We start from the raw sequence: 19,981 nt of genomic DNA on the forward strand, positions 1-19,981 counted from the left end.
TTAAATACAACTTCAGATGAAATGTTGGAATCTTAATTAATGAAAATTGTGTTCATTGTTTCTGTGATTCAGCTTGATCTAACTCCTAAATTTTAGTGTAAACTTTTCTTTTCAAGGGTACTTTGAAGAGATCATTATTTTAATTGGCTCTGGGTGGCAAGGTTTCTTTCAGCCAACTGAAACCATTGGTCATTATTGAAGGATGACTATGGATCACATCCATTTGCTGTCAGCAGAGGGTGGTTTTGCCTATTGTGATTAAGAAGGCAATAATGTTAACCCCGAGGGACTATAGCAACGTTCCTGAATTGCAAGATTACTGTATTACTGAAGTTCTGTTCCACACAGTTCTTTCTGAACAAGGAACTGCAAGTTTACAGTGAAGAAAGTTCCTAATATGGAATCATATTGCTCCTCCTTCACTGTCAGTAGAAATCTTTCCCTACACGGACTGGGACAGTTCAAGGTGGCTGAAGGAGTTTTCTTGGCATATCTTCCCAAAGGCCTTTAGGGATAGGCATCAAATGTTGGCCTTGCCAACGATACCCCTGCCATGAATTTTAAAACAAAAATAACCACTGCATGTAATTTTAATATTTTGGAATTTTTAAAAAAGTCTGCAATTTTCCTATAATGCTTATTTTTGAATAATTTCCTAATTTTGGCAGGACTACTTGGTATGACCTTCAGGCCAGAGAATGGCCATTTAAGAACCAACCTGAACAGGCAATAATCTGGCAAGTTGGTAGTGGAGAAGGAGTCCAAAATATATTGTTAACTACAGGTTTATTTATTTCATTAACTTACTTTTTTTTTGTATGTATAGTCATTGCCAGTCCGTGCACGATCAGTGCAAAAATCATTACAATTAAGTTTTGGATCACTAGTCTTCATTGTAAGTTATGCAGAGGTCTTTCCTAAGCATTGTCCAGCTCCAAAATCTTTGTTAAAATGTGGGATATGGATGGGGTGATGCTTGACTGTCATGGTTCGTATAGTCAAATGTTATCATATATAATATCCACACGAAAAGGTATCAAAGACTTGTCAGTGCAAATTGTGTCCCATCATGAACTGGTGCTTTCAAATGAGGGTGAATTGGATATATTTCAAATGTTTTCCATTTTGGCAATCATGTTAAAATAGGTTTCTAATTTTATAATGGAATTGTTACAGGAGAGAGAATGAGTTGAAGCTGCCAAATGGATGGTTGTGCTATGTAGCTCCTGAAATAGTCCAAGAAATGTATTCAGGCAAGGATGAAGACAAACTTCCATTTTCAAAGGCGGGAGATGTATATGCATTTGGGTAAGAGCTATTATGCCCATATAATGTAGCTAATATTTCTTAGAAAGTGAATGACTTTTCATTTAAGTTTGATTCTAAGGATTTCTGTGGGAAAAGTTAATTGTCTGAAATGCAGTGCCCCACAGGCATGTCATTTGGGGTACATTCTAAAGTAAGCTAGTTAACTGAATGTTTAAGTATGCTGTATTATGCTGTATAGTGTTGGTACAGTATGAGCTGTGGAATTTTTTTAAGTCTGTCATTCCCTATAATGCTTATTTTTGACTAATTTCCTAATTTTGGCAGGACTATTTGGTATGAACTTCAGGCCAGAGAATGGCCATTTAAGAACCAACCTGTAGAGGCAATAATCTGGCAAGTTGGTAGTGGAGAAGGAGTCCAAAATCTACTAGCTCAGATTTCCTTGGGAAAGGAAGTGACGGTAAGTAAGACTTACTGCAGAACAGCTGTTGTTTTGTTTGAGGGTTACGTTGAGTTTCTACAAAGTCATCAGGTTCTCTGACTTTTAAATTTTTGAAAAAAATGTCTTCAAGTATTAAAATCATTTTAAAATCACGTAACTCATTTCATTTGAAGAAATATGTTTAAAGGGAAATTTGGTTAAATGTATTTGAACATCTGTTTTGGAGTTGCTACATTCCCCTACTGGAATTGTTAAAATTGCAATTATATCATAATTTCCATGTATGACTAATGGTTAAGCTTCCCCCAAGGACTTCACGAGTAAATCAGTAACCCACATAGAGCAGTGGATCCAAGGTTCAATTCCTACACTGTGTAGTTAGCTGATCACTGAGTCGAAGTACTAAAATTAGTCTCCATGACAAACATCATCTTTGAATCATCAATAGCTTATTACAAGTTAAAACAGAAAATGCTCAAAATGTTTAGTAATTTAGTCAGCATTTGTGCAAGAATCAGAAATTCCCCTTACTGGTTAAAATTAAAAGAATACAGACAAATAACAATTAAAAGAATAGAACAAAGGGAAGTAGGAGAGAAATACACATGCTTTCACAAATCAGAAACAAGTGCATTAAATAGTTAATCTGATATTTAAGATGATTTTATGACACATGTGAATACTGAGGCAGTACAGTACAAGTCCATTGAACTGGTCAAAACCTGAGAGTAGAAACAAAGTACGTTGACACCAGCACTTAATGGTGTTCACGGTCAGGTTCTTCATGGACCAAGCCAAACCTACTGACAAAGTTTCACAGCAATAAAGGAGAAACTGAAACACTGACAATTTTTTCTGCTTGCTCTGTAGGAAATTCTATCTGCATGTTGGTCTTATGATCAAAATGAAAGGCCAACTTTTACTCAGCTGATGGACATGCTTGAAAAACTGCCAAAACTCAACAGGCGACTTTCTCATCCAGGTCACTTCTGGAAATCTGCAGAGTTAGTATCTCCTCACTTTCTGTTTTGTACCTGACATTGTAGTGCTTCAGTCTGCTTGGCTAATGTTCAGTTTTCTTCCAGTCCAGCACCATTGTTAGTTGTTGGGATGTGCCCGTGCTTACTGGCATAAAGAAACAGAAAATGCTGCTGACTGTCAGAGAGAAACAGAATTAACAGAGTTTCAGCTCTCTGACTTATTCATTAAAAATGTAATGGCTTTCAAGCAAGGGAAGGGCTCTCAGAAAGGTGGGAAAACAAACAAAAGTGTAGGTCTGTGAAACAGAGGTCATGGTGCAAGGCCAAAAGATGGGGTAATGGCATAAGTGAATAAATAGCATGTCTAGCGAAGGTGTGAATGTCAAGATACTGAATAACTGATCTGAAAGCAAAGTAAAGAAACTGAGAGAAAAACGAGCAAAAATCCAAGGAGATAGTAAGAACTGCCGATGTTGGAGTCAGAGATAACACCGTGTGGAGCTGGAGGAACACAGCAGGTAGGCAGCAACAGAGGAGCAGGAAAGCTGATGTTTCAAGTCGGGACCCTTCTTCAGAAAAATCTAAACCAGCAAACAAAATGGGGCCATTGGTTACAAACTAAAACTGTTGAATTCAGAATGAACAAGTCTGTAGAGTGTCCATATGAAAGTGCCATATTCCTTGAGCTTTTGTTGAGCTTCTTTCAGCCATTCTGATAGGTCAAAGATAGAATGGCCAGAGTGGAAACAAGGTGGAGAAATAACATGATATGTGACTGGAAGTGTGGGGTTATGCATGTGGTCCACAAAGTAGTCATCCAGATTGTGCTTGGCATGTAAACAAGACCACATTGTAGGTAACGAACATCGTGTACTAAATTGAAGTAAGCACAAGGTAAATTATTGTTCCATTTGAAAGGAGTGCTTGAGCCCTGGATGGTGATGAGGGATGAGGTAAGAGTAGGTGTCAGTTACATTTCCCGTGACTGAATTGAAAAGTACCAGGGGAAGGGGAGGGAATATTGGGGATGACCGAAATGAATCAGGATGTTGCGTGGGGCACAGCCACTTGGGAATTGCTGAGAGAGGAGGTGAAGGTATGTTTGCTGGCATCACACTGACAGAACCTGCTGCATCGCATACATAGACTGCTGAGCAGAACGTGAGGACAAGGAAAGACCAATCATGTTTCTGGAAGGAAATAGGATGAAATGGCATGCAGAATTGAGGGCCTTGTAAATGATAGAAAGGTGCATATTTGGTTTAGGAAGGAGAAAGCTACATTGGAAGCACTAGTCTGGAAGATTGTATCATTTAAATGGTTGCAAAAGAGACTGAGAAATTGGGAGACAGAATTAATCTGTTTTCTCCTCGTCTGGTTTTTAGTCCTTCCACACCTGGCATACATTCTGATTTCTTTGGTGAAACTTAAACTGCAGAGGTTCAGGTTGAATTTTGTAACTTTGCCCCACTCACCTGTTTACTAGTGAATTGAGTTTCTTAATCACAGCATTTTAGTTTTTAAATTTTTTTTTGCTCAGAATTTTCTTTCTGTTTCAGGCAAAGTTACAAGCTCAAAAATGGGCAGGCATCTACCAACCCTGCGCTGTATACATTTACTGGGGAGTCTGAGAGAGGGGCTCAGTGATCTTCTTCTGTAACTATTTTTCTCTTCCCAAACAAAATCCCACAGCTTTTGACAATGTACTAACAGTCCAGCTGGGACAACTAACTGAGTGGTGAATTAAAATTTAGCTATCTTCTGTCCTGGCATTTTAAGTTTAAGTGGAAACTTAGACTTTATGGAGTCCTTTTCATACTATTAATGCTTCAGTTGCAACAAAAAGAATCAATTCCCAATCAATGTTTATTGTAGGAAGTTTCCTTGTGTGGTGTTTGAACAAAATATTTTTCTTCACAGTTCTTTGATATTTCACTAGTTGCAGGAAACACTGAGATCGTTTTTTTTTGAGTGGGCAGCAGGCAGAGTGATGGGGATGCCTTACCATTGGCATCGGTATAAGCCCCAAAACACATTATCTAATCTCATTACAATAGTGTAGACCAGTTGCTTGTGCTAAATGAGCACTGACCTGCAGCTCATCATTGGAGGGCATGGAAAATCTGGTGGTCCCCCTGTGTAGCCATATGGGACATGGGATTGTAGAGAATGCACATGGAAGGCTCAGCAGCAGTTGTGATCTTTGAACCCGAGAACTTCAGACAAACCCTCGCAATAATTGTTGGTAAATTAGGTTTTAAATTTTTTGGGTTGGCCTATAGTTCCTTTTGAGAACTTCTGCTCTGATTCCACAAATGGATACACTCTCCATCTAGGAGACTGTGGTCGTATCGGGAACCCTAAATACAGTGTTGGAACCAATTTTTATGCTTAATGGCATCTGCCTGTTTTTCATGGGAGTACTAGCTTAATTGGAAAAGTTCAGCATTGTGCTTTCTACCCAAAAGGAATCACTTTGAGTGTTTTTTTTTTCTAAACATTTGCTTTACCACACTTTGTGCTAAAGTAGGTGACAAAGCTTCCACCAACTTGGTTCTGCTTGAGAGCTGACATCACATTATATTTGCACTCTTGGGAATGTACAACTTAAACCTTTGAACGGAAAAGGAAGTTGACCATTTTTAAAACTCATTTACTTTTTAAACTGTATTTTCTTATCACGACTAAGAAAAGCACTAACAATTATTTTCTTTTCTTCTTTTGGGTCTGTTCTTCATCTTTCTCCATCTATCTTCTCGTTCTTGTGTGAACACTGTGGTATCCTCTTGTAATTCCCTGGACATCCATATTCTGGGACTTCTAACCTGTATTACCCTACTGCATCTGACCTTTTATTTGAATGCCTCATCATTCTCTTGTATTTAAACTTTGAACACTGTTGAACCTTTATATCCCTGCTTTCTTTATATTTTTAATGTTTTTGGGAATTTAAAAATCTTTGTACATGAATCACGTCCTCCAAGTTATTGGCACCCTTATTCTCTCCATCAAGCCTTGCATCATCATCCTGCTTTGTGATCTTCAACAAGACATTTGACAGGCTAAATTGGAATCTAATGTACCTTCCGTTTGTCTGTAGTATTTCTATTTCTAATAAAATAGTCTTCCATTTGATCAGTGTCATTTTTCTGGTAATAGCAATATATAAAGTGCTTTGACATCACTGTACCAAACATTAGCAGTGGAAGCCCTTCCTAAAAGGTTGTACTGATTTTCCGTTCTTTAGGTTTTGGGGTAATTCAGAAAAGTTTTGCTGTTAATAGTGGAGCTAAACAAGTGATGGTAAACTGATCTAAGAGAGATTTCAATTGTTATTTTTAGATGTTACGCTGGTGTAAGGCACAAACGTAATATTAAATTCTGATGGATTGTTGGCTATTATGTCAAGGCATTGGAAAGCAATGATGCAAGTCATGTTAGGTTACATTAAGCTCTGATCAGATGCCATCTAGTGTACTGAGTTCAGTTCTGATCATCACATCTCAAAGGATATACTGTCCTTGAAGTGGGTCTGAATGATATTAGGACTGAAAAGGTTAAATTATGAGGGAGATTGCAAAGACTAGGCTTGTATCTTTGAAATTGAAGTTGGAAGTGGTTTGGTTGAGATATTCAAGATGATTAACGGAGCTGTTGTGGTAAACAGAAGCTATTTCCTTTGGGGGAGTTTGGAACTGAGGCATGGAGGTAGTCCATTCAAAAGTGGTATCAGGGAGAACTTCTTCACACAATGGGACGTAGAAATCTACCCAAGGAGCTGCTGAGGCTCAATAATATGGAAATTTCAGAATTGTGATTTGTGTGTCTTATTAGAGAATGGTTTTAGAACTATAGAACCAAGTTGATGCTGTTAAGATTCTGGTCAGCCATAAGCTAATTAAATGAAAAATCAGACTCAAGGCTGTATGACCAACCTTTGTCCCTGTGTAGCAGAATGGAGCCTACAGTGTAGTGAACTATATAGTATGTTTGGATGGAAGTTTTTGAGTCTTTGGAACTCTTCCTGGAACGAAGTTGTTTGACACCAACAATCCACCGATTAATTGCGAACTGCCCATGTTCACCTCTGAGTTTTCTCATTTTCTGCATATGTGTAAATAAAGAAAAAAGCTGATTTTTAAAAAAAAGTTAAATCTACTTTACCTACCTTTTTTTTACATTTACCAATATGTTCTTTCATTCAATTCTTTCTACAAGGATGTGTTTGCTAGCTTTTTATCGCTATTTAAACAATGTGCTTTAATGTGTCAGCAGACACAACCTTCCTGAAAAGTTGGTGGAATAGAAGGTAAATTTTTAAAGCTGATGCGTAGAGCTTTGTTGAGCAAGGGGGTGAAAAGTTATTCGGGATAGACTGGAATGTGCACTTGATTGGATCAGCCATGATAGTGTTGGTTAGCAGAGCAGCTGAATGGCCTACTTCTGTTCTATGCTCGTGTGTTTCTAAGTTTGTATCTAAAAGACAAGGCACATCAAGTATCCATGTGGCAGGTGGAGCTCTGAAGAATTGTTAGGTGCTTCCCTGCAATGAGGGAGGAAAAATTGAAGGGAGCATTAGCCAGGACACATTTTGGACAGCTGCCCTGTCAGTGTTGATTGTAAAGTGCAACTAGAATAAGGCATGGTGCAAGTCTCCAAACTTAGGAACGTTTAGAATGGATAGATTCAAAGGACGGGTGAAAGTGTTCACAGGAATATATAAATCCCATAGCACACAGCAACTTGTTACATAATTGTGCACTCTTCTCTGATTCTGTGTTCTCTTGAACATTGCAGCATAAGAAATTATCATTTTTGTTTCAGTATTTTGAAACATTGAAGTCACTGTCAGAAGTTGCCAGTTATGAAATTCAATTAAAAATCTTTTTCACAGTTCCCAACAGGTTGTGTTTGTTAGTGGGAAACCTATTGATTTATTATTTGCTTAATTGAATGGCTACATAAAGGACATACTTTATTGCAAGGACATTTCTGTTCTGAGGTTTTATTTATGAGGATTAGAGGCAGAGTAAATGCAGGTTGTTGAGATTTTATAATGTGAAGGAATGAACGGAGTTATTTTGACTTTTCAAAAAAATGTTCTCAAACAACATTTTAAAGTGTGATGTAAAATACATTCCTTGTTTGTTTTCTGTTTAGTGGACAGTAAGCTTTAAAATATTTTCCACTGAATGTACAAAAATAAGAAAATAACTTGCTGTTCAACAAAGCTGTTAATCCACTAACTATGAAGAGTTTAATGCAATAATAATGGTTTTAAAATCGATTCTAATATATGCTGATCAAAATTTTGGAGCTAAGGAAATAAGAACTATAGCCAATTTGTTAGTTGAAAACTGACATGACTGATACCTGTAATAAGCTGCGATTAACGAAAATTGCAAAATGTATTACTATTATATTTGGGTTTGAAGATTTGCCTCTTCATTCTAAACAATGTACTGTATCTTATTTAGGTTGTCATTCTGAAAAAAAAGACACCACAGCAAGTAGTGAGTAATTGCTTTCAATTTTAGATATACTAACTTCCTTCCCACCTTCAAACTTTTATGTAATTTTAGCATATCTAATCTATTCCTTATGGTTTTAGATGAACACATTGTCTGTATTATATCTATATTGGTTACAATAAAAAGGCTTTAGAGAAGCAGTAAATGTACAGTGACTAGGTACTAAAATTAAATTTTCCATTTTTCAATCTGCTGTTTCTTTTTAAACTCTACTTGTAGGGTACTACCAAACATTTTTGTAGTGATAACATCTCTAGACTAGAGATCCAGATTGTCCGTTCTGGGGACATGGGTTTGAATATCATGGCGAATGATGAAATTTTAATTCAATAAAATTCTTGAGTTTAAAAAAACACTAGTCTAACTGTGCAAAAACAACAGGTCTGGTAGCATTTGTGGAAGAAAGCAGAGTTAACGTTTTGAATCCCAGTGACTCTTCTACAGAATTCTAATCTAATCTACTCTAATGGTGACCATATAACCACTTTGATTAGTGTGAAACTCCCATCTGGTTCACTGATGTCCATTAGGGAATGAGATCTGTCATCCTTATCTGGTCTGGCCTACATGTGACTCTAGACTCACAGCAGTATGATTGACTCTTAACTGCCCTCTTGGCAATAAATGCTTGCTGAACCAGTGATGCCCACATTCCAAGAATGAATTTAAAACAGTTGCAAGTTGCTTATAGTTTTATATATCACAGCTGAAATATCTGTCAAAATTTTACACTCGTCATATTTGGATGATCCAGCTTTGTTGAACAGTAAGAACCCATTAGAGCAACTACTTTCTCTCATGATTGGACATAAAAATGTGTTATGTCACAATATTTTATATGTCATGGCCAGAACTGCGATATGTTGTAAATCTATCATTCCCCTATAATGCCTGAATCAGTTTCCATCTTTTGTTTCTTCAGCCTTTCCTTTACGTTGATATCCTCTATGCCATATTGCTCCAATTGAACAGCTATTGCCATTCACTAATCTGAATATGAACTTACAGCAGACCTATACATATATTAAAAAGTTTCCATACTTACCCTTGAGGCCACTTATATAGCACCAGTGCCCAAAGAATTGCACATGGCTTGTTTAACATTCAAAGTTACAAGTCTATCTGTAAAGTCTATCAACAATGTGCTTTCAGATTTAATTTAATCAGATCTTAGTCCAAAAACAGCAAACACTAACATTACTGTTTCTTACATTTGCAACAATGACTACACTTCAGAGAATACTTTGGTTGTAAAATGCTTTGAGATGTCTGCTGGTCATGAGAAACTCTGATTAAATGAAAGTTGTTTTTCTTCAATTGTAACAATAAATGATAGAGTATTTGTAAACGTAATCCTCATGACTCAATTAACTGTACTCACTGACACCATAGATGTGCAGAAAATGGGATAGTATGTTCAACCTAATAGACATTTCCTATTTGTGAGCATGCTTTATGGTTTGACCCTAAAGTTGAAGTTCTCCAATTTCAGGTATATTTGGCATAGGATTTTAAACAGTAGGCACGAGAGCTGGTTTTACATTCAGAAATTAGCACTTGTTCTCCACTACTCTATTGCTTGTACTAATGAAAAGAATGTAATACTAAAAGCTTGATTTGTACTTAGCCCCATGCATGGTTGGTTTCTTTCATTTTAACCAATTAACTTTCAATTCTCCTTTTCTTTCCTTTCTTTCAGGTTGTAGCTGTTGATGCAAAATTTGGGTCTGCCTTGCATGCGTCCAATTTTTCTCCCCTGTGATGCAACAACTTTGGCAATCATTTCCATCATTAAATCTTCAAACTTAACCCTTGGAGACAATGTAACAGTAATGCTAATGCTCCCAAGCTTCTTTGCCTTTCGGAGTTTTCTTTCTCTGGGGTAATGGCTTCAAAGATAACATCGTTTACAGAAAACCATCCTTCTTCATACTAACCGAATGAGCCTGATTACTTGGAAGTACTTCAAACAAAATACCTGTAACTGGGCTGTGCATGGTTTAACTGACTATACTAATACTACACACATGCTGAAGGAACAAGCAAAATATTTGCACTGTGTGTGGTTCTCTACTTTTCAAGTCTTTATTTGACCATTTAGCTCTTGTCCATATTTTTATTTTTTACTTGCTTACACATTGGCTGTTTCTAGATCGATGTTGGTATGTCTTTTTGCAGTCACTATCCCTGCTGGGATAGAATTGGGAAAAGAAGTTAACCTGTTCTATTTCTCCTATTTCTTTTCAGCATTAATAGTAGCAAAGGTCTTGCAAGGTTCGAAAGACTTGACCTGGGAATTCTGGAACAGCAAAGCAATCAAAAGATTTAATGGGGATGCTCACTTTGTTTTCATGGGTTGCGTTTCAGTGATACTATCATCAATTTTATGTTCCTCAAAATGTTTCCAAAAATGTTTAATGGTTCACTACATTTTTTTGCAACAGTTAAGCTGACTAGTGACCAAGTAAAGAATAGGCCTATTGACTATTGGGAGACTGGTTACCACTTCTTGACATTTTTCTGTATATAGAATTTTTGTTATTTCAAGACATAATACTATTTAAGTAGCATCACAAGAGTTGTCTTAAAAATGCCTTGTAATTGCTGGGGATTTTACAATTTCAGTTGATCAGGACTTTCATGTGCATTTGAACTCGATTTCATTGTGAAAACCCCAGTTGAAACCACAGAAGAATAATCAAATCAAAGAATGGAAACAGACTTAAGCCACTTACTTGAAGTTTTTCACAGTAATCGGTGAATCCTACCTGTGGAAATGTTCACTATTGATGAAAACTCTAAAAGGCAAGTTATGAACAGCTTGGGTATAAATCTTATCAGACCTAAGCTCTTTATCCAGTAAACTTGTAGGTGGGCAGTGAATTAAAGGCGGGGAACAATTGAAACATTCACAGTTTGAATACTTTAGATGAAACAATATTTAACAAGCTGTTATCAGAGTGCCAATTAAAATTCTGTGCATGGAATCAAAATTAAGTTGAAAGAACCATTAAAGCAACAGATGATGCAAGTAACACAGAATTTAACAGTACAAGAGGCCATTCTGTCCACTGTGTCTTCTTCAGCTCTTCTCATGAGCAATTCACCTAACACTCTTGCCCCTACTTTCTCCCTGTAACCTGCACATTCTCCCTTTTCAAATAATGATTCAATTCTCTTTCACATTCCTTGATTGAACCTGACTCCTCCACACTGAGGCAGAGCATTCAGATCTAAACCACTCACTGCAGAAAGAAGTTCTCCTAATATCTCCATTTTTTTTGGAAATTAACTCAAATCTGTACCCTCTCATTCTTGATCTTTCCACCAATGGGAAAGTTTCTTCCTTATCAATCTTCTCTATCCAGAGTCCACATGATTTTGGATGTCTCTCTTCCTTCTCTTCTCCATTGATATCCATGCCAACTTCTTATTTCGATCTATGTAATTGAATTCCTTGTTCCTGGAACCATCCTTGGGAATTTCTCTTCAGTTTCTTCACAAATAGATGGAGTGCAACAATGGACTCCATTGTTGAGGCTAACCAGTGTTTTATACAAGTTTAACATGATCTCCTTGCTGTTGCTATCTATGCCCTTGTTAGTAGAGCCTATAATACTATATGCTTTATCCACTGTTGTGGGTCTGTCCTGCATGACTTGTGCACAAAATAACCCTGGTCCCCCAATCCTGCACTCTTTTAGAACTGTATTTCGTTTTTGGTATTCTGTCTGTGTTCTTCCTAGCAAATGTATCACTTCAGAGTTGACTTCATTGAACTTTGTTTGCCATTTCTCTGGCCATTCCATCAATTTGTCTCTGATTTTGCTCCTCACAGCTTGCAACGCTTCCAAATTATGTCATCTACAAATTTTGAAATGTTGCCCTGAAGTCAAGTTCATTGACGTAATAGAATCGTACAGCGCGGAAGCAGACCTTTTGGTCCAACTTGTCAGCCATCCCATTCTGACCTCGTCCCATATGCCAGCATATGGCCCATATCCCTCTAAACCCTTGCTAATCACTTACGTATCCAGATGCCTTCTTAAATGTTGTAGTTATACCAGCCTCCACCATTTCCTCTGGCACCTCATTCCATTGCAAACACCACCCTCTGCATGAAAAAGTTAGCTCTCGGATCCTTTTTAAATTTTTCCCCTCTCACCTTTGACCTATGCCCTCTCTAGTTTTTGACTGCCCCAACCTAGGAAAAAGACCTTGCCTATTCACCCTATCCCTGCCCGTCATGATTTTATAAACCTCTATAAGGTCACTCCTCAGCCTCCTACGCTCCAGGGGGAAAAAAGCCTCAGTCTATTCAGCCTCTCCCTATATTTCAAACCCTCCAGTCCTGGAAACATCCTTGAAAATCTTTTCTGCACCCTCGAGTTTTATAACTATACAAGGGCGACCAGAATTGTACACAGTATTTCCAAAAGAGCAAGTGTTTGAACAGTGACACCGGGGAAGCTTGGTTACCAAACTTCCTCCGGTCCAAAAAACATCCATTAACAACTACACTATCTGCTGTCACTCGGCCAGTTTTACATCTCTGTTGCTGGTGTTCATTTTTATTCCATAGATTTGGTCTGTCTGTAAATTTTCTTTGTAGCTGGGGGTGGGGCTGAGAAGGAGGGCAGGCTTGGTGCCTGGATATTGTATATTGAATGACAAATTTAAATTTATTTGCAGCACTTTATACACACAGGTATTTATTGACAGCACTATGTTTTGTACCTGTGTGCAGAAAGTCTGCACAAAAGATTCCACTTTGATAAAGTATAGCATAGTGAAAATGTATTTGAAATGCTTTCAGTGGAACGTTGTACTAGATGCAGCATTATCTGTTGCTAAATGTATTGTCTGTGTTCTATTCAACCATTGTTACTTTCAAATCCCACATGTGAGCATATTGACAAAAGATTGCCATTTTGATGCAGTCTAATTAGTTTACTACTTTAGTTACTAAATGGTAAGAAAATTTAAGTGCGCAACTCCAAAAAATTCTAAAGGTCTATTATCCTTTCAAGTGCAGATATTACAAGAAATTAAGAGAAAATGGAAGAAAAATATTCTGGCTGGACCCCTTTTGCTCTGTTAGTGCAAACATAAGATAATTGTATTTGAGACATAGACTTTGTTTTCTGTGTTTTATTTTGTGTCCCTTTGGAACTACATATGACCAAGAATAATTGGATTTTATTTGTTGTTTGAATCCTTGAAATGATCCTTTATCTCATTCTGCCCTCATTCCCAGTCACTTCCCCACAGGGGCAGAGGAGAGAGAGAGAGAGCTTGAGAAATCCCTTGTTTGACTTTTGGTGTTGCCCAATTTGTACTTTTGTCTAAAAATTGGCTGACAAACACAAGACTATATTACACTGGGACCCTGAGCTCGGAGATCTGACCTTTTAAAAGGCTCTGCATCACAGTGAACTATTTGGGTCATGGAGTTGAGCCTTTTTGTATTTATCATGCATACAAGGTTCTTTTCAAGCAGCCTACATTTGATTCAAGTGTCCAGGAAAAGCCCTGAGGTAATCGGATCCTGCATCTTTGGGTTTGGACTGATGCTGAGGACCACTTTGTAAATAGAGCCGCATTCTGAGTGTTTACATACAAACTAATTTCTTGGTAATGTGAAACAGAAAATTGTTTTAATGTTTTTCTTGGATTTTTGGACTACAAAAGAAATGGTAATTAGAAAGAGACCGCCGTATTGTAACTAATCTGCCGTGAAGACCACAGATTCTCTAGTGTTTGCATGAACTTTTTGGTTTGGATGAGACTTGTATTGAAACGTGTATGTAACTGAGGCAATCGATTATTTCTTTAATAATTTAGATTTTATGGTATGTTTGTTAGACTTGTAAAAGCCTTTCATAAATTTAGGGGGCATATTTATGCAAACTTTGTAACCATACCTGGATGGTACGGGTGGAAATATAACTAAGTCAGAGAACTGAACAAATGCAGTTTCCCTCTGTGAAGGGTGATATAAAAATACCAATCAAAATAACATCTGAATTAAATTCAACTGTTTTTAATTAGCAATGTTCCATTTATTAAATAGTGTATTTTTGTGAATTGTATATTTAAAAAAGTTTGGACCATATGTAATATTTTGGAGTTCAGGCAAATGGGTACAGTTCAAATTAGTTTTGAAAGTTACTTGTTGAACAATGTATTCTTATGGGACAGGTGCATCATTGAATCTTGGCCTGCATTTGGACACCATTTAAAACTCACTGTATTGTTCAATTCTTGATTCCTTGTTCATTTATCATTCTGACACTGTTGATGTATTGTCATGAATGATGACCCAATCAAATTATTGGCATCCCAAGCTATACCAAGAGAACTAGAATCCTAACTGGATGTAAATGAAAAATCGCCTTGACACCTAAACCAATGCTATCAAACACCATGAGCAGTTGAGTCATCTTCCCAAAGGGAATAGAACAACTTGATTCATGCCTATGCAGAGACCAGCATGACATACAGGAAAATTAAGTTTGCACTTCACCTTCCTGCCCATTGATTAGCATGGGCTTACATTCCAGTAGTTCCTCCATTTTTTTTTTTTTTTTAAACCTTTATGATGTTTAAATCCCTCCGTGACTGACTCCTTCCCATCTTTGTAACCTCCAGCAACCTGTTTTTCCTCCAACTCTGGCTACTTTTACATAACATACTTCGTTGGTGGCCCTGCCAATTTCTGTTTTAAGCAATGGAATTCTCTCCTGCGACTTTGCCACCTTGCAGCTTTAAGATGCTCCTTTAAATTCTACTACTTTGATTAAGTTTTTGGTCATCTTTCCTAATGTCCCCCTCTTTGCATCAGTGCAAATCACTCTTGTGAAGAGCTTATGTTAAAGGTGCTTTATAATTACAAACCATTGTAACTTTGCATCTTTCCAACACACATAAGAGTTCAGAAACAAGAACCCAGGATTTATTGATGTGCATCTTAATTCTGACAGAGACTAGATGTATCCCCTGAGCCTTGGAAAATGAAAAGGACAGTAGATGTTTATGACTTGCCCATTAAAAGGTGAAGTCTCGCATGTTACCAAGGGAAATGTTAACAGGGGTTTGTGCTCTGTTTGCTAAGTCAGAACCCAATTTTTCTGTGGAGGCCAACAAATTGGCTGAATTTAACAATGTCATCCAGCTCCAATGAGAGGTATAACAGCATGGTGGTTGTATTCCTGGAATAGTGATGCAGACATCTGGCTGAATGTTCCAGAGACACCCATTCAAATCCCACTATGGAAGCTGGAGTAAACGGAATAAAAACTAATTTCAGTAATGAAGGCCATGACCTACTCGATTGTACAATACCAAAACTCCCTAATTCATTAATACACTCCAGATCCATGTGAATGGTTCAAAACTGCCCTCTGAAATGGCTCACAAGCCACTCAGTTGTATTCCAGATGGTAATTCATCTTTGCATTCTTAAGATGGTTGAGAATTGATATTAAAAACGGGCTTACCAGTGGTACCCCCTAATCTGTCAATAAATTAGGTAATAAAGGGGGACAAACATAGGCTTCACTGGGAAATCAGCCACATCAGTGCAGAAACATAAGATTCTGTGTTGAATAGTTCAGTGTGACCTAGGTCAGGAAGGGTGGCCCTGGATTGCTGGGTGTCTAGTTCCATTGGGACAGGTGGCTGCCAGATTTGCAACTGTAGTGAACCATTTAAAGGGTCCCAGCAAACTCTGATGGCGTTACCTATATAGAATATTGGAAGCAATGCAATCCTGGCATTACATTCCAAGCATTATTAACTCCCAGATTTCTAGTCTGCTCTCTCTATTTCAGTGTCCTATTATGTTGGATTGAACAGATAACAGAAATATAAAGTTAAATACAATGTATATAACTTAAAATTGAAGTTTCCTGTAACTCTGCTTCACCTGAAGACTGCACTTGTTCTCCACACTCGGTGCACAACACCTTGGATGATCAACTCACTGATGTTAAGAACTATATAGAGTATCTCGTGGTTTTGTGCATTGACACCTTGGGAATTATATAAACTGTGCACGCGCAATATGCCATTGTATCCGGTTAGTTGATGCTAGTGTTAATGCTCCAGAAATGAGCCTTGTCCCACCTGTCCCCACTTAGTTCTATTGAAACTTAGTAACTCTTGACCTGTTACTCTTGAAGTAGCTAGAAACATTTTCAGTCACCATGTTGAGTATTAGTCTCAATGCAATACTGTTGCACAGTCACAGTTTTGACAGGAGGGAAGATTTTAAACTACAATTGAATACTGTAAACAGCAGTGAGGAAGTTTTGAATCTCCACTCAAAATTAAATTTGAATTTGTCCGCATTGAGTTGATCATCCAATTCTTGTTGAAACCTCTAAGTGGAATACTAAGAGGCATTTTGATCTGAAATCTTTCCTTTTTCCCTCATCCCTCTCCAAAATGTCAAATTCGAAATATTGGTAGTTGCAGAAAAATCTGTTCCATCCTCATGACTGAAAAGGGAAGAGCTAATTTGACTAGAGACAGGAGTGAGGGAGCTGAAAGGACAAAGTAAAAATGACACCTGAGAATTTTGCAGAGTTGTGACTGCTTGGCAAGTTGATGAGAGAAATTGAAGGTCAGTTGGTGTGAGAGGGAATTGAGAAAAGGAACTGTAGAAAGGAAAATCATTTGAAGTTTCCAATAAAAACTTATGAGAGAGCTGCTTAAGTGTTTATTTAAAAAAAATAGAATTTGACAAGTGGTTGTCTAGTTATGGAAAATCAGGAATAGTATAATTTGTTTTATGAATGACAGGTTGTATAACTTGCTAATGCAATATTTGATTGTAATCCAGTGGTTAAGACCTAGTTTAGGAATTTTTTTGTCATGGAGATACATTTCATGATTAAAGCATTCTAGTTCTTGTAATTGTCCTAAGCTGGTAAAATTTCAGTTAACGACTCCCGTATCCTAAGGATCTATCTTTGAAACTATCATTGCTAGACATATGCTTATTCCTTATCTCTGTCTCATTATGTATCATTTTAATATTCCTTCTACTGCTGTTAAGTGTTCCCTTTTGCAATGAATGCTTCTGAGCTCTTTTCAAATTAGCCTTAATGTTCTTTTGTTGATCTCTGGGTGGCTTCTTATTCCACATAGTAATTAAATATATCAGCCTAATTGTAATTACTTTGGATCCATTAATCATTTATTTTAAAAATATGATTATTCCATTTAGAAAAGATAAAGGGATCTTCAGGTTATCAACTCTATCCCGTTGCAAGCACTTGCTACAATCTGCTGAGGTAAATTTTGAGCTGGACTGCAGAGACGTGAACACTGAGGGAGTGCTGTCTTGTGTTTCAGATGAGATGTTAAACCAATGCTGTTCGCCCCATGTCCTAACCAACATTTATCCTTTATTAACATCACTAAAACAGATGATTCATCATTGTATCTGTTTGGATAATGGGATCTTTGGTTGCAGTAATTGTCTGTTACTTTTTCAAGTTACATGTTATTAAAGACTAGAATTTAGATACAACCTCTCATGAATGTGAGATAATCCCTGGTCACAGCTGCAGTTTTGACAGCTGTTATCTCGGGAACAGTTTGTCAGTGCAGACTGTCGTGTTTGCAGGAGTTTGCTAATGCTTTCACATCAGCCACATTGCACCTTGAACTAAATCTGATAAAATCTCAATAAAAAGCTAGTATCCGTAATATTGACCATGAGACAATGACATTGGTTGTAAAAGCCCACGTAGTTCACTAATTTCCTTGAGGAAAGGAAATCTGTTGCTCTTACCCAGCTTAACCTACACGTGATTCTTAACTGCCCTCTCAAATAGCCTACAAAACAAAAGGCCAGCATCTCAGAATATTTTCACCGTATGATTTACAGTTCAAATAGGCAGTTTATTACCATCTCAAGGGCAATTAGGAATGGGCAATAAATACTGGCCTTGTTAATGATGATGATATCCTGTGAATCAATTTTTTTTTAAAGTAAAAAAGCAAAATTGGGATTGCAAGTATCATTATTATTAGCGGTTGGTTTTATTCCTTGAATGACCTACCTCTGTTCATAAAAAAAGCATACGAATTACTCTCATGGTTCGAAGATTCTCTCAGTTACACACACACAGCGTTTATTTTAGTTTTGGTTTTGTAATGATTGTGGCAGATTCCTTTGGCTACTTTTCTTTGTATTGCACCTGAGACTGAATGTAATGCAAACGTTACAGTGGCACCGAAGTATATTTAGCAGAGTAGCATCATAAGCACGATGGTTTCAGTGCAATCTTGAACATGTATTATGAATGTAAATTACATTTTATATTGGCTTCCTGAAGCTAGGTGTAGCATTTTTGGTACTTTAGAAATTCTGTACATGGATTCTGTGTGTGTGTGTGTGCGTGCGTGTGTGTATGCGCGTGCGGTTTTTTTAAAAAAGGGGAGTTTTCAATAATTTATTGATGGCTTAAACTTTAAGGATTGGGTATTTTTGTGTTGGATTCTTGCACCTTGTATGTACACTGGTGCTGTTTAAGTTTAGTGCTTCCTTTGAAAAAAATATTCTATATATTGTTGCTAAGTGGCAGCTGCCATTTTGCAGTATTTTGCAATAAGTGGTGTGTTTGAAATTTTAATATTATGGGACGCTTATACAAGGGAGCGAATACAAGAAGTTTTCAACCCCAGAAAATAAATTTAAATGTGAAAAATGGCTGTTCTGATTGTAGAATATTGCAGTAGTAGGTGAAATGCAATACTATATGTACTTGGTGGCTATTAAAGAAAGCAACACATTTGTTTAAGCAACTTAATTAGATTTGAATGTGATGTAAATTTGTACAGTAAAATTATATTTTCTATAAACTGGGTTTGTCTTCCAGGAAACTGCAATTAATTTATATGAGAATCTGTTAGTATTAACCAAGGTCTATGTTTAGTTAATGCAACTCCAAGAGTCTCAGTATGCTGGATGAATTCTGTATCAGACATGTAGGTTTTTGTGCAGACAATATTGTTTTCTTGCTCATAATTAAAAAGTCCATTTATCAGTTGCATTGTATTTTATTTAACAGAATGATTGAGAACATTTAATGCAGTACTGTGACACATTCTGGGCTAAAGGGAGGCACAGAATGGAAGTGAAATCCATTCAGATGGGGACTTTCTCAGATTGGAGTCAGAAAGTTGAGGGTTTTCTACATATCACTGCATACAAATTAATGGTTGAACTCTTAAAATCTTCCCAGAAACAGGTATCAACCTAAATGCTGGGTGCAAAATATAGACAATAAGAAATAGGAGAAGAAATACACCATTTACCCCATCGAGTCTGCTCTGCCATTCGACAGGATCCCAGCTGATCTGACCTTTCTCATTTACACTTTCCTGCATTGTTCCCATAATCCTTGATTTCCCTACTGATCATGAATCTATCTATCTCAGTCTTAAATATACACCAGGACTGTGACAAGGAGTTCCAAGGACCTCCTCAACCCCCTGAGAGAATAAATTCCTGCTCATCTCCGTTTTTAAACTAATACTGCTTTATCTGAGACTGTGCCCTCTGGTCCTAGTCTCTCCTGTGAGTGAAAGCATCCTCTCAGCATTCACTCTGTCAAGCCCCTTAAGGATCCTATATGTTTCAATGCCATCACCTCTCATCCTTCTAAACTCCAGTGAGTGGAGTCCCAACCTGTCCACCTTTTTTATGAGACAATTCCCACCTTACCAGGATCATCCTAGTGAAC

General features: G+C 37.3%; 1 protein-coding gene across 6 annotated transcripts in view; it reads left to right on the top strand.

Moving 5' to 3' along the window:
• ksr1a (kinase suppressor of ras 1a) overlaps positions 1 to 19,285 on the top strand; it is a 52,298-nt gene extending 33,013 nt beyond the window's left edge. For 3 of the 6 annotated variants that reach the window (XM_048612798.1, XM_048612793.1, XM_048612797.1), the window contains 4 exons: positions 1,177 to 1,308; positions 1,594 to 1,729; positions 2,582 to 2,715; positions 10,470 to 19,285. In XM_048612798.1, the coding sequence (XP_048468755.1) occupies positions 1,177 to 1,308; positions 1,594 to 1,729; positions 2,582 to 2,715; positions 10,470 to 10,551 (484 nt within the window). In that variant the 3' untranslated portion in view covers positions 10,552 to 19,285. Of the gene's footprint in view, positions 1 to 1,176; positions 1,309 to 1,593; positions 1,730 to 2,581; positions 2,716 to 8,168; positions 8,205 to 10,469 lie in introns of all 6 variants that reach the window. The other 3 variants (XM_048612794.1, XM_048612795.1, XM_048612796.1) reach the window with 3 other exon arrangements.
• The last annotated feature ends 696 nt before the right edge of the window (positions 19,286 to 19,981 follow it).

Source organism: Rhincodon typus, chromosome 26 (genome assembly GCF_021869965.1).
Source record: "Rhincodon typus isolate 14 chromosome 26, sRhiTyp1.1, whole genome shotgun sequence".
NCBI classification, from domain to species: Eukaryota; Metazoa; Chordata; class Chondrichthyes; order Orectolobiformes; family Rhincodontidae; genus Rhincodon; species Rhincodon typus.